Genomic DNA, 13,525 nt, shown 5'->3' with positions numbered 1-13,525 from the left:
GAGAGTGGTGTATGGGAGAGAGAGTGGTGTATGGGAGAGAGAGTGGTGTATGGGAGAGAGAATGGTGTATGGAAGAGAGAGTGGCGTATGGGAGAGAGAGTGGTGTATGGAGAGAGAGTGGCGTATGGGAGAGAGAGTGGCGTATGGGAGAGAGAGTGGTGTATGGGAGAGAGAGTGGTGTATGGGAGAGAGAGTGGCGTATGGGAAGAGAGAGTGGCGTATGGGAGAGAGAGTGGCGCACGGGAGAGAGAGTGGTGTATCGGAGAGAGAATGGTGTATGGAAGAGAGAATGGCGTATGGGAGAGAGAGTGGTGTATGGGAGAGTGGCGCGTGGGAGAGAGAGTGGCGCATGGGAGAGAGAGTGGCACGTGGGAGAGAGAGAGGCATGTGGGAGAGAGAGTGGCATATGGGAGAGAGAGTGGTGTATGATGGGAACCCAGCTCTGGCATGCAGAGGACGGGGAAGATAGGTTGGGGTCAGATGACTGAGATTATAATCCTGCTTCCATCCCCTCCTAGCTGCGGCCTGGGGAAAGTTGCTCTTGAAACACCTTAGTTTTCAGGGAAATGCTAGTTTTTGAATCATGCAGTTACTGTTTTTAAAGGAGTTTTATTGATATCTCACACATATAGCATACAGTTCAGTGGTCTAAACATAGTAAAGAACACTGTGCGTACATCACCACAACTGTCAAACATCTTCTTCATTCTGGGACCTATTTATGATTAGCTCCCCGCTTCCCCCATCCTCTCCTGTCAACCCTAAGAAACTAGTCATCAAGCAGTGGTTCTCAACCTTCCTAATGCCGCAACCCTTTCACACAGTTCCTCATATTGTGGTGACCCCCAGCCATAAAGTTATTTTCGTTGCTAATTCATCACTGTAATTTTGCTACTGTTATGAATCGGGCAACCCCTGTGAAAGGGTCGTTCGACCCCCCAAAGGAGTCTTGACCCACAGGCAGAACCGCTGCCCTAAGTAGAGCTGCAGCCTTTCTGGTTCCCTTGCCCTGTCTAGGGACAGGGGATTAGTCCATGCCGGGGACTCCGCAAGAGGATGGTGGGCTTTCGCTGCCACCCACGGCTTCTACAAGCCGGGTGCTCAGAATGTGAGCTCTAACGCGGTCTCCTCTCTTAAGCTCACTGAAGAACACTGCACCGCGTACTCGTCCTGGAGGCTCTTATTAGCCCAAAACCCCAACCCATTGCCACTCGGTCAATCCCAGCTCGCCATGGCAACTCTAGAGGGCAGGGCAGCATAGAACTGCCTCAAAGGGTTTACAGGCTTTCCTACTGAAGGAAGCAGACTGCACAGCTTCCTCCTGGTGGGTTTGAACCACCAACCTTTCAGTTAGCAGCTGAGTGCTGTCAGCACTGTGCCACAGGGCTTGGCTCTGAGAGCTCAGTGAACGAGGCAGGCTTGCAGTGTGTGCACTGGGCACAGCTCCGTGCAGGCGTGCCTCGGGCCAGGACCATCAGGCTGTCCGGGAAGGAGGGAGACTGCACTTAGGTGACAGCGGGCCGGGACTTCACAAGGAAGAAGAGGAGCGTCGCAGAGCGCTGACGGAGACGACAGAAGTGCGTTTGCCTGGGTCTGGAGCGGAAGTGCAAGGGGGGAGATAAAGTCTTCCCGTCACCGTTGCCCGAGAAGCCAGGTCTCTCAGAGCCTCTAAACAACTTCACGGCTCGGCTCTCCAAATGCAGCTGCCCATCTGTGGCAGTGAGACAGCTAAGCCCTCAGCTGCTAACAGAGACGTTTGCCCTAGTGGCTCCGCAGGGAAAAAACCAGGTGTTCTGTTCCCATAAGGACTGCAGCCTCCACACCTGAGGGAGGAGTTCTACCCTGGCACACGTGTGGCCGGGCAGCGTGATCAACTTCATGGCACCGGACCGCTACAGCTGACCCAAACTCCAAAACCAAACTCAGTGCCGACTCCCAACAGCCTTACAGGACAGAGTTGACCGGCCCCTGTGGGTTCTGAGACTATGGCTCTTTTCAGGAGTAGAAAGCCTCATCTTTCTCCCATGGAGTGGCTGGTGGATTTGAACTGCTGACCAGGTGACGAGCAGCCCGGCCCGTAACCACTATGCCAGTGTGTCTGCTTCTTTCTCGGTTGGAGATAAATGGCTAGCGCCTGCTTATGACTCCCTTCCGTGTAAGGATGAGTGTGTTGGCTACACCCTAGCTGTGGTCCCTGGCAGGAAGGCTGGAGGACCTTCACATCTGGCCCTGCGTTTTAAGGCTGAATTTTTCCCTGCTGGCCAAGTCTGTTGGCTAAAAACGTTTAGGGGGAAACAAAACACGAAAGTCAAAATATTTGCAATTCCTTTTAAACCAGCTTTGCCCAGTCACCAGCTGTGTCCTTTCTATTACCATTGGGCAGATACCAATAGAAACCTAATTTTAAGCAATTGATCTCGGGTCCCCATGAAAGGCCTTGCCTGACCTAATTAAGGGCACATGCTGTGGATGCCGTATCCATGAGAATGCCTCTCCTTGTTTGATATTGTGGTTTCAAATGCCTAGGCTAAAACTGGCCTCCTTCACCCTAAAGTAAGAATACAGTAGCACTGATGCTTGATCATATATTCTAAAACCCGCACACCAAACCCCTGCGATGGAGTTTGGTCTGGTCCATGTCGAGCCTATAGGACAGATTAGAACTCTGTCTGAGACTAAATCGTCAAGGGAGCAGACAGCTTCATCTTGCTCCCAAGGAGTGGCTAGTAAATTCTAACTGCAGCCTTCTGGTCAACAGCCCAGTGTATAACCCACTACGATACCAGGTGTGTTAGTCCGGGTGGAATAGAGGAACAAATCCAGGGAGACATTCACATGCCTGTAAGAGAGAACTTTATATCCAAGAGCAATTGTATATTAAGAAAACAACCCAGTCCAGTCCAGATCAAGTCCGTGAGTCCAATATCAGCCCATATGTAATACCAATCCATAAATTCCTCTGTAGACTCACACAGCCGTGCAATGATGCTGAATGCAGGAAGATCACAGTCCAGTGGGCGGAAAGTCTTGTGAATCCAGTGAGGGTGGAAGGATCTCAGCACTGGACTGGGTCTCCGTGTGGCTCCTCCAGCTCCAGGGCTCTGGCTGCATCAGAGTCGCTCCATGTGGCTTGTCAACAGGACTGTGTAGCAGAGAGAGTGTGTGTCTGGCTTCCCGTGAGCTATTTATCTCTGTAGCACCAAATGAGGCCATCAAGCTGCAACCTGATTGACAGGCTAGACTCTACCCCTTTCACCCTTAATAGTCTCAAGTGGACACAGATAATATAACTACCACACCAGGGCTCCTTTAATAGAACCTAGAACAGATAACCTCCAGGAAACATGGTCTCCCGGGTACTAAAAGTTGCTTTTCAAAGACGTTTTGTAAACGTTGATTACTCTGCATGAGTAAGCAAGCCCATTGGTTTGGTTGTGTCAACTATGTCCTAAGTCAAAAAAGGAGCCCTAGTGGTGCCATGGTTAAAGTCTTTGACTCGTAATGTAAAAGGTCAAGTTCAAACCCACCAGCCACTGTTGGGACAACGATGAGGCAGTCTGCTTTCATAAGGCACCCAGCTTTGGAGACCCACAGGGGCAGTTCTAGGCTGCCCTGTAGCCTTGCTATGAGTTAGAATCCACTCGATGACAGTGGGTTTCATTTGTTTGTTTTGGGGTTTTGTTTTTTTTGTTTTTTTATTGTTTTATTAGGGACTCATACAACTCATCACAATCCATACATCAATTGTGTAAAGCACATTTGTACATTCATTGCCCTCATCGTTCTCAAAACATTTGCTCTCCACCTAAGCCCCTGGCATCGGTTCCTCATTTTCCCCTCCCTCCCCGCTCCCCCCTCCCTCACGAACCCTGGATAATTTATAACTTATTATTTTGTAATGTCTTGCCCTGTCCGACGTCTCCCTTCACCCACATTTCTATTGTTTGTTTTTGTTTTAGATAGTCTTATCATCCACTCAGGGCTTCAGAAAAGGGAGTACAAAGAAACGAGTTTCTAAGCCAATGTGCCAGCTAAGTATTTGCCGCCCTGGAAGGCCATCTTCCTAAGTCAGGCACTGGCAAACTGTGACCCCCAGGCCAAATCTGGCCCCCTGCCTGTTTTTGTAAGTAAAGTTTTATTGGCACATAGCCACGCCCACTTGTTTACACAGGATCTGAGCTTGCTTGCACACTGCTCCTGCAGGGCTGAGTGGTTGAAAAGGAGACCTGGTGGCCTGAGTCCATCCTGCCTGGTCTTTCTCAGGAAGAGCACGCTGAGCCCAGCTCTCAAAGTGTCGTCTTGAAAGGCCAGGCCCTGTGAGGGTCAGGCTTGTTTTCGTTCAACAATGAACTGGACTGTATTTGTGCTGATGGCTCCAGGGACACTCTCCTTGCCAGGTGCACAAACAGGGGGCCCCAGCTGTTTCTATAGCGAAGGAAGACCCTGAGGCAGGTCAGCTGGGGGCTTTCAGCATTAATGCGTTGTCCGCGTTCATGCCTGTCACTGCAAACCTCAAAATCTCACTGCCACCGAGTTGATCCTGACTCCTGGTGAGCCGATAGGACAGGGTTGACTGGGCCCCTGTGAGTTTCTGAGGCAGAAAGCCTTTATGAGAGCAGAATGGCCTCATCGTTCTCCCATGGGGCAGCTGGTGGGTTCAAACTGCTGGCCTTGAGGTTGGCAGCCTAACACATGACCCATTACGTCAACAAGAACCCTTAATCGAATGAAAGCAGTGTGAAGTGGATATCACACCTCCTCTACTCTACAGGTGACGTGACTGAGGCTCACCGAGGCAGTGGCAAGGTGGGAGGGGCTGACGCCAGACCTGCCCCCCTCTGTCTAGAACAGGGCCGGTGCTGAGCAGCGATTCAGTGAATGTGGCAGCCCGTGTGTGAGGAGGTGTTCAGGCAGCCTGTGAGTGGCAGTGGGAGAAACTAGCCCGTGGCTGAGACCACAGGCTTCTTGAAGGTGTTTTTCTTGGCAGCTGAAGACCTGGCCAGAGCAACAGCCATGTCCAAGTGCTGAGCAGGAGGAAGGAGGGGCGGGTTGGAAATTAATTACAAGAGGGGAAACAGAATCAGCAGATACATGGGCGTGGTCAGAGATGACGGCGCCAAGCGAGAGTCTGGGGTTCCGGAGATAGAGCTATACCCCAGGGTTGTTAAGAAATGAGGTTGCCTGGGCTTTCTTCCGAGGTGCATCAGGGTAGGCTCGAACTGACAAACGTTCAGTTACCTGTCAAGCACGTTAACCGTTTGTGCTGTGGAGGGACTCCTGGAAATCGATAGAGAGTCCTTAAGACAGAACTCCAAAAAAGCAGTGACGTAAGTCTGCTGTTCAGGGGCTGCGATCGATGGTCATCAAAAGAGCCATCGAGCAGAGCAGGCTTGAGAGAGACTGGGGTGGGGGCGTCCGATGTTGCTAGGGGACCCAGCCTTGTTGGACATTGCAATAGCCCAAGTTCTTGGAGAGCTCTCTGCCTGGGCTGCTGGCCTACCAGAATGGCCCATACCCCCAGGTGCCCTGAGCACCGGGCTGGGCTGCCCGGAGGGGATGCGCGTGTCCAGGCGCTGTTTGCAGGCTGTTCACAGTGCCCCTAAATCGAGCTGGGGCAGCTTTCCAGGGCAATCTCCTGAGACATGGCATGATCCTTGTCACACGGGCCCGCCCACGTCAGTGGCTGACAGCCTGCCCGCCCCACCTCACATGCTGCAGAGCAAAGCCTGGCTTGTCTGGGTCCAAGGACAGTTTATCTGTCAGCACCTGGAAAGATAGCGCCGTGATTAATGAGAGACCAGCTCGGTTCTGGGAGTAAGCGCTCGTTCTGAGCTCCTGGTGCTGGGCCAGGTCCCTTCAGGGGCCCATTAAATACAACGCATGAGCCTGGGATGCTGAGCGCCTAATCCTTTGTGAGTGATGGAGCGCACACACCCCCAATTTGTACAAGGCTGAGAAGAAGGGCTGGAAAGTGGTCTCCAGCCATTGGAGCACACCCCTCCCCTTCGCTGAGTGCAGAATGACCCCCCCCTTGAGAATGCACAGACCCCACTCCCAGGCACTCGTGCATCAGCTCCCTAATAACTCACCCGCGTTTCCGTGCCAAAGCCTCCCTGATCCTCCCAGAGCCTCCTGATATCCAGGTCCAACTCCCATGTTGGGACACCCATGCCCATGTCCAGGGCCGGCCGGTCTTCACAGAGATGAAGGGACTGTCTCGATCATTAGTGAGTGGTTAAGAAAAGACCACACGTGACCCAGGGCCTGGTGTCTAACGCAACTTGTCTCTGTGGTGAGAGGCAAAGACCAAACGGCAGTGAGGGCACTCTCAATCAACGATGCCCTGCATTACACTGCGTCCTGTGATCCTCGGCAGGACACTGGATCATTAGGAGACTCTGTGTGACACGGCGACACTCTCTTACACTATGATGCTCCGCTGTGCACTGTGCTTCTGTGTTACACTGCCTGCGAGGACGCTCTGTAGGACACTAGGATACTCTGTCGTATTGTGATGCGCTCTTACCCTATTCGCTGTGCTACTCCGTTTGTTCCCTCGTGGACTGTGATGCACTGTTACACTGTGATGCGCTGTGTCGTCCTGTGCCCCACCGTGCTCTGCGGGGCGCCATGATTCTCCGCATGACACTGCGCTGTGATCCTCTGCTGTGCACTGTGCACCATGATGCTCTGCACGGGCGCTGTGATCCTCCCTCACGGCGCTACTCTACAGCGCACTGGCACCGTGACACTCTGCCTTGCATTACGATCCTTGGCATTGCACAATGCACAGTGACTCTCTTCTTTGCCCCACGACACGGCGTTAAACTGTGCCTTTGAGTCTCTGCGTTCTACTGTGCACTCTCACTGACACTGTGCTGAGTCGCCCGCTGCAGCGCACGTAGGAGACACTCCTGGCCCGCAAGAGTTGAAAGGCTCTAAGGTCAGTGAGGATGAAAGAAACTCTCTAGGAGCAGAGTGACCTTAAACATACGATGCCCCCAGAGATGGGGGCAGGGGGGGGGCAAGACTTCCCTCTGTTCGTATGACGTCGCCAAGAGTCTGAGCCAACTCGAGGCCAACAAACGTAGCCGCCCAGAGCTCAGCGTCCAGCCCAGACGAGGGCCTGGCAGCAGCTCCGTGTGGCCACCTGTGTTAACGTGAGCCCCTTTCCTTCGCAGATTTTGACGTGTGTGCCCAGGCCCCCTGTGAGCAGCAGTGCACGGACAACTTCGGCCGCGTGCTGTGCACATGCTACCCGGGGTTCCGATACGACCGGGAGCGACACCGGAGGCGGGAGAAGCCGTACTGCCTGGGTGGGTGTGGAGTGACCTTCCGTCACCCCCTCTTAAGGCTGCTCTTCCCTCAGGTGGTCCTCGCTGGGGTGGCCCAGGCCCGGTCCCGGAAACTGTTGGCACAATTGACTCTTCCCTTTCAACCCTGATATTTTGTTGGATGGGGCCGTGTCTGACGTTATCCCGGGAGCCTCCCCCTTCCATGATGATTGTTAAAAAGAAAAAGAGAAAAAAAATAAGAAGTCCCATTTTGTTAAGGGTGTTGGAAACATCAGGAGCCGTGCGTGGTAGTATGGAACAGTATGAAGACCGTCATCGTTGCCGCCGAGCTATATGTGTGATGATTGTTACAAAGTGTCTTGTGACCACGACCTCTTAAAAAACGATCATTTAGATATGTCACAAGACGTTTTAAGTGGGAGAAATTCTTCAGCCTTGGTGGTGCTCGGGTCCTGATTGGCAGTGAGCTATAGGAGCCAGTGCAGGGGACGTTAACAATGGAAAGGAGCATCCTAGTTGGGGGGAGCGTCGTGTAGGGACCACCATTGGTCATCGGGGAAACATGCAAAGGAACTCCACAGAGAAAGGAGTCTCTCCGAAGCAGCTGGGGGGAGTGGGAGAAAAAGAGACCAAAGGGTTGGGGGCGGGGAGAGAGAAACTATAAAAGGAAACCCAGCCGGTTTGAAGTGAGTGAGGGGTGGGCAAGCAGCCAGCCACCTGGGCTGCCGCTGAGAGAGGCCACGTATCGGTTGCCACCAGCTGGTTCCCTCCGCCTCTCCCCCATTGACCGGCCTTCCCAACCATGGACACGTGAGTTTCTGAAGCCGGTCTGTGGCTCCTTATTCCCGGGAACCATGTGTTTCTAAGCGTGGTCAGTTCATGCCCAGCCTGTCTTGGGAGCATCTGGGGGTTCTTGTTTTTAAACACAGGCCAACAGATTCCTGGCCTCCTTGCCAGATCTCATGACGACCCTGCGGCCCTAAGAGGAGCCCAGACTCTTCACTCCCGCAAATGGCTCCAGTGACCGTCGTTTGAGAGAGCACTGGCCCCTCATCCCTCTCTGCCCCAGCAGGGCCCCTGCCAACCTATGGAGGAACAGTTCTAGCAGAGGCCCCTGGCAAATGGAGTTAAGACCACATAGTTAACAGAGACCCCCAGTCTCCACTGCAGCGAGTGTGGTGGTCTTGTAGCTCCCTGAGACTCCGGTCCCGTGCACAGGGTGCTGAAGTCGGCCATGGTTCCTCTCCTGTTCTTTGCATATGGGGCCGTGGGGATCCATGGGACCTGCATTCTGCTCGGAGTCCCAGCTGTTTGCCTCCTAAGCCACCCTTTCCCGCTCCCCAGGCCACACAGACAGCTCACACTCAGGGCTTGGGGACTCGGAGAAAGGCAGGCTGAGGACTTACCTGGAGGACACAGCCATGACTTTATGGTCTACAACAGGTCTACCTGATGCCCGTAGCCAGAGAGCAGATGAATGGCCTCCCTCCCTTGGCACACATACACGGCCACCAGAGGTGGGTCACTGACCACTGGTTCAGCCTGCCTCTGCCCACCACCTGTGCACAGTCTGGGGTTACATGCGTCCTTTCCCACCTACTGCCACCTGGTGCCTTCAGCCAGTGGACAGGAAATGGATTCAGGCCTCTCTCCCGTCCCCCTGGTGGGAAACCTTTTGGTCTCTGGGCCCCTCGCAGGGGAGCAAGCCTGTGAAGTGCAGGGACAGCGAGGACTCATACTGGCCCCTTGCTTGGTGGCCCCACGGCTCATTGCCCCAGCTCCTAAGGACTCTGTTAGGGTCGTTGAGGAGGCAGATGCTTCCTGGGGAACACACTCCCTGCTAGACCCAGGATGACTGTTTGCTTTGCCAAGAAGTGGCTTTTCCCAGGTTCATTCAGGCCTCTCCGCTGGGAAGGGTCTTTCCCAAGTGACCCTGAGTCAGCAGCATGCTGCCTGGGACCCCCAGCCATAAAAGGGGACATAAAACACTCAGCACTCTAGGGTCGTGGCAAACAGTCCTGTTAATGCTGTTTGCTCATCACTGTTGTCAGCAGGTGACAGCTGTGGTCTCTCGAAGCAGCCCACCAAGCACCAGGCTGGGTAGTGGCGTCTCAGCCAACCCTGCCTCCCACAGTTTGTCACGGGGTGGAAATGCCCAGGGTGCTGGCTGCTTGGATGGCCCACGTCTCTAGCTTCCTGCTGTATCTGGGAGAGACGAAGGCCTGGCAGCCCCGGCTGGGTGGAGAGTGAAGCAACGTCTCTCTGTTTGGACCCAGATATCGACGAGTGTGCCAGCAGCAACAAGACGCTCTGTGCACACGTCTGCGTCAACACGCCGGGCAGCTACCACTGCGCGTGCCGGGAGGGCTACGTCCTGGAGGAGAACGGGAGGACGTGCGCCAAGAAGGACAAATATCCCAATGGCACAGGTGAGTCGGCAGTGCGGCAGCGGCCCGTCCTGCTACCGGTGCCAGCGGAAGGTACCCTTCCTGGTTTGGGTCAGTGAGGAGAAGGTGGCAGCCCAGGGGACCCAGCTGATGATGGTTCACAGACGTTGGAGACAGTACAAGATGGGCAGGGCAGGTCAGTAAATTAGTTAGCAGCAGTCAACCTGCGCTTACCTTGCCTAATGGGGCCTCCATCCCTGTCAGAGATGATCAGTTTGAAAAGGGTTTTTGATTCTGTAGAAAGGAAGGCGCTATAGCCATGGTTCTCAACCTTCCTCACGCCGCGACCCTTTAATGCAGTTCCTCATGTTGTGGTGACCCCCCAACCATAAAATGATTTTCGTTGCTATTTCATCACGGTTGTTTTGCTACTGTTATGAATGGGGCAACCCATGTGAAAAGGTCGTTCGACATTCAAAGGGGTCGTGACCCACAGGTTGAGAACCACTGTGCTTTAGGATTGAGCGAGAGCTGTCTGCCTTACCTAGAAGACTCTTTGTTGGGTGGGAAATTGTGAAACAGCTCACTAAAGATGAGTAAGCACAAGGAAGCCCTTGCTTATTAAGTAACCCACTCCTGCCTGCCTTGAGGCCATGCAGGGAGTCATCGGCAGCCAGTGCGGCAGCCGGGAGCTGACCCCCATGGTACTGCCGAGTCACCTGCACCAGGCCAGCACCCTGGGCACGGGGATCCGATGACGAAGTAATGTTGCGTAGCCATAGGGATTTAATTTCACACTGAAACCCCCTTGTTTAGGAAAGGGACGGGCCAGGACACTGTCAGGAGAGGCTTGCAGGACTGAGACATTGAGATATGAGTTGGGGGGTGGGGGGTGCATGTTGAGGTTGTGGGGAGCAGGTTCTGGAGCACAGCACAGTCACCAAGAAATGCAGGGATAGAGAACAACCCGATTGTTAGGGGCCCTGGGACCGCAGGGCTCCCTGGGCCCAGCCTGAGACTCCCGGGGGCATGGCAGGCGGGCAGGAGGGCAGGCAGCCGCCGTCCACTGAGGACAAACAGCTGGGCTCCAGCTGCCTCGCACAGAAAAGTACAAAGCAAAATTCCAAGGACAAGCGGGCTGGGTCACGAGGAAGCCACCAAGTATTAGAAGTAGAAGCTGGGTGTCCCAGTGGAGCCAACTCAGGCTTAGGCAGTTGGGGACCTGTTGAATGAAGAAGGCCTGATGTTTGAAGGCCCTGACATTTGTGGCATCACACACACACACACACACACACACACACACACACACACGGGGGTGGGGGGTGCGGCACAGAGTTCAAGTGAGAAAGATCAGTGTTGATGAGGGTGCACATGGGCTTCTGACGAAGGTGGTCTTCTGCGCGGTGGCAGCAGCAGTGCTGGGTTTCCCGCCGTGCTCAGAGCCAGGTCTGAGGTCCTACGTGCTGCTGCAGCGTCAATACCACAGGTCAGTGCTTGAGAGAACGGTAGTGTATTTTCTCACCGTTCTAGAGCTGAAACCAGCCAGGTGGTCTCCTTCCCTACCAGCCCCTGGAGTTCCCTGGTGCTCTTTGAATTTAAAGGCATCCTCACATGGTGTGTAGGGGGTGGGGGGCGGGTCCCCACCAAACTACCTCTTTATGGTCTGGAGGCAGATTACACCCCAAGAAAAGTCCCTTTGCAACCAATTGATGCTATTGCACTACATGACATTTTAGAAGGTGCTACCTCGTGACAGGTGCTTCTGCTGCATTTGGTCACGCTGTGGAAGATGGTCACAGTCTATCAGATTCCATCCTGGAGGGCCATCTGCCCTGCTGAGGCACCGGATTTAGCCACATGTAGCTACTACATGACAGCAATTAGACTAGCACTTGGCTAAACACTTGGGAACATGCCCCAGCCAAGTGGGCTCATAAAAGTAACCATCATGCCGCCTTCACTAGCAGTGACGGGAGAAGCCCCATCCCTTGCAGGCATTGGCAAAGCCTGGTGTACAACTTCATAGGCTGAGTTGACCTGTCCCTCACATAAATGAACCTTAGGTTTCTCCAATCCAGTTCTATGTCAACCCCCCACGCCGTGAGCCCTATACTGTCTCCATGCCAGCTGGTACCCAGGGGGCAGCCCTGAACCAGAGCATGGTGATAAGGTCAGCTGAGTGAGAAGCACTGGCCTGTTCTCCAGTGCGAGCCAGGGTGGGGCTGGCCAGGCCCCGGAGGCCCGTACCGGAAGGCAGGAGGCCAGGGCCCTGAGGTGGGGAGGTGGAGGAAGTTTGGCTGCCTCTTTGAGAAGCGCAGTTGGCTGTGCTTTTCCCAGGATGTACCCCTTCCCTGCCTCCTCTGAGAAGCAAACTGTGGACCAAGAAACAGAAATGAATTGTGTTTGTGAATTTCTCTAAGGGGTGCAGTCAATCGCAAGCTATCAAGAACGCTTCTTTCGGGGTGGCCAGTTTGCGGCTGGGGCTCAGACTGAGCCAGTGACAGGCTCGGAGCCCCCAGACAACCAGGGTTGAAGGTGTGCAAGCCTGCTTGGGCCGCGCGGGCCCTTTCCCTCTCTCGTGGGCACCACTCGGAACAGCCCTTCCACCAGATGACTTCTGCACGACCGAGTGGTGATGAAAACGCCTCTTTCTTTAAAGGGTTGCATCTTCACACATTTGGGTACGACTCTGGCTGGCCCAGTGGGGAAGGGCTTGGCTGCTGACCAAAAGGTCAGCGCTTTGAACCCCGCAGCCCCTCCGCAGGAAGCAGCCGTGGCACGTGGCCTCCATCACGTTCACATCCCAGCAGACCCCCGCCCTGCAGGGTCACTGGGAATCAGAATCCACAGCCAAGGGTCTCCCGCTCAGAGATTCTCAGCAACAAGCCTATTAAAAGTACCCCACCTCCATCCCCGGAGCCTGCCATTAGCACCAAAATGTTCGCTGGGAGGGGGCTGATGTCGTTAAACCTGCGCATCCCCAATTTATTTTCTAAAGAAACTCCTATGGACAGTTCACTAATTATAGCGTCCTGAAAACAGGGCCGCTTGGAAGATGCAAGTTATGATCATAAAGATGCGTGCGCTCAGGGGCCCTCCGGGAGATGCAGCACGGCTGCTGTGCTTCCGGGAGGAAGCAGCCGGAGGCCAGAGGTGCTGACCTGCGGTGGGCCTGGGCGGCAGATCCCTGCTCTGTGTGCCCCTGAAAGCCAGTTTGCTCCTGCTGAGTCATTTGGATGGGCCAAGTCCCTCTGCTTCTCGCCAAGTCAGCGTGGCCTGGTGGTTTGTCCCCTGGAGTCCAGCTGGCGCCAAGTCTCAGGGAGACAGAACCCTGGGGTCGGAGTAGAACCGGGCTCTGTGGGGCTTGCAGTGGGTGGTTTTCCAGAAATAAGTTGCCAGGCCTTTCTTCCAAGGCCCTGGTGGGTGGACTCAAACTTCCATCCTTTCTCCATTAGCAGCCGAGTACATTTGAGGGCTCCTTTATCAATGAGAGGGATCCCTGGTGGTGATAGTGGTTACAAGTTAGGCTGGCTAACTGCAAGGTCAACAGTTTGAATCCACGAGCCTCTTCCTTGGAGACAGATGAGGCTTTTTCACTCACATAAGGCAGTTCCATTCGAGCCGGTGGGACAGCTATGAGCCAGAATCGACTCGGTGGCCATGAGACGCCTTTTTTTTTTTTAAGTTCATACAAAGGAGTCTTGTGGCACAAACCTCATTGCTCAAATTAAGCGAGGCTGTGAATTTTCTCCTCGCCCTCCTTAACCGCCTCTAGGTAACAGCTGTAAATAGTTGTGCGCGCACACACACACCACCACCACCACCACCACCACCACCACCACC

At 54.3% G+C, this 13,525-nt stretch overlaps 1 protein-coding gene across 1 annotated transcript in view; it reads left to right on the top strand.

Moving 5' to 3' along the window:
- The window catches only part of CCBE1 (collagen and calcium binding EGF domains 1), a 213,231-nt gene that overhangs the window by 177,230 nt on the left and 22,476 nt on the right, over positions 1-13,525 (top strand). The window contains exons 4-5 of the mRNA XM_045296239.1: positions 7,182-7,316; positions 9,572-9,724. Of these exons, the coding sequence (XP_045152174.1) occupies positions 7,182-7,316; positions 9,572-9,724 (288 nt within the window). The remainder of the gene's footprint in view (positions 1-7,181; positions 7,317-9,571; positions 9,725-13,525) is intronic.

This window comes from Echinops telfairi, unplaced genomic scaffold, assembly GCF_000313985.2.
Source record: "Echinops telfairi isolate 266 unplaced genomic scaffold, ASM31398v2 ScPeMD7_7400;HRSCAF=8409, whole genome shotgun sequence".
Classification (NCBI taxonomy): domain Eukaryota; kingdom Metazoa; phylum Chordata; class Mammalia; order Afrosoricida; family Tenrecidae; genus Echinops; species Echinops telfairi.
The sequence above is the reverse complement of the archived record's forward strand: the minus strand, read 5'-3'. Positions and strand labels throughout refer to the sequence as shown.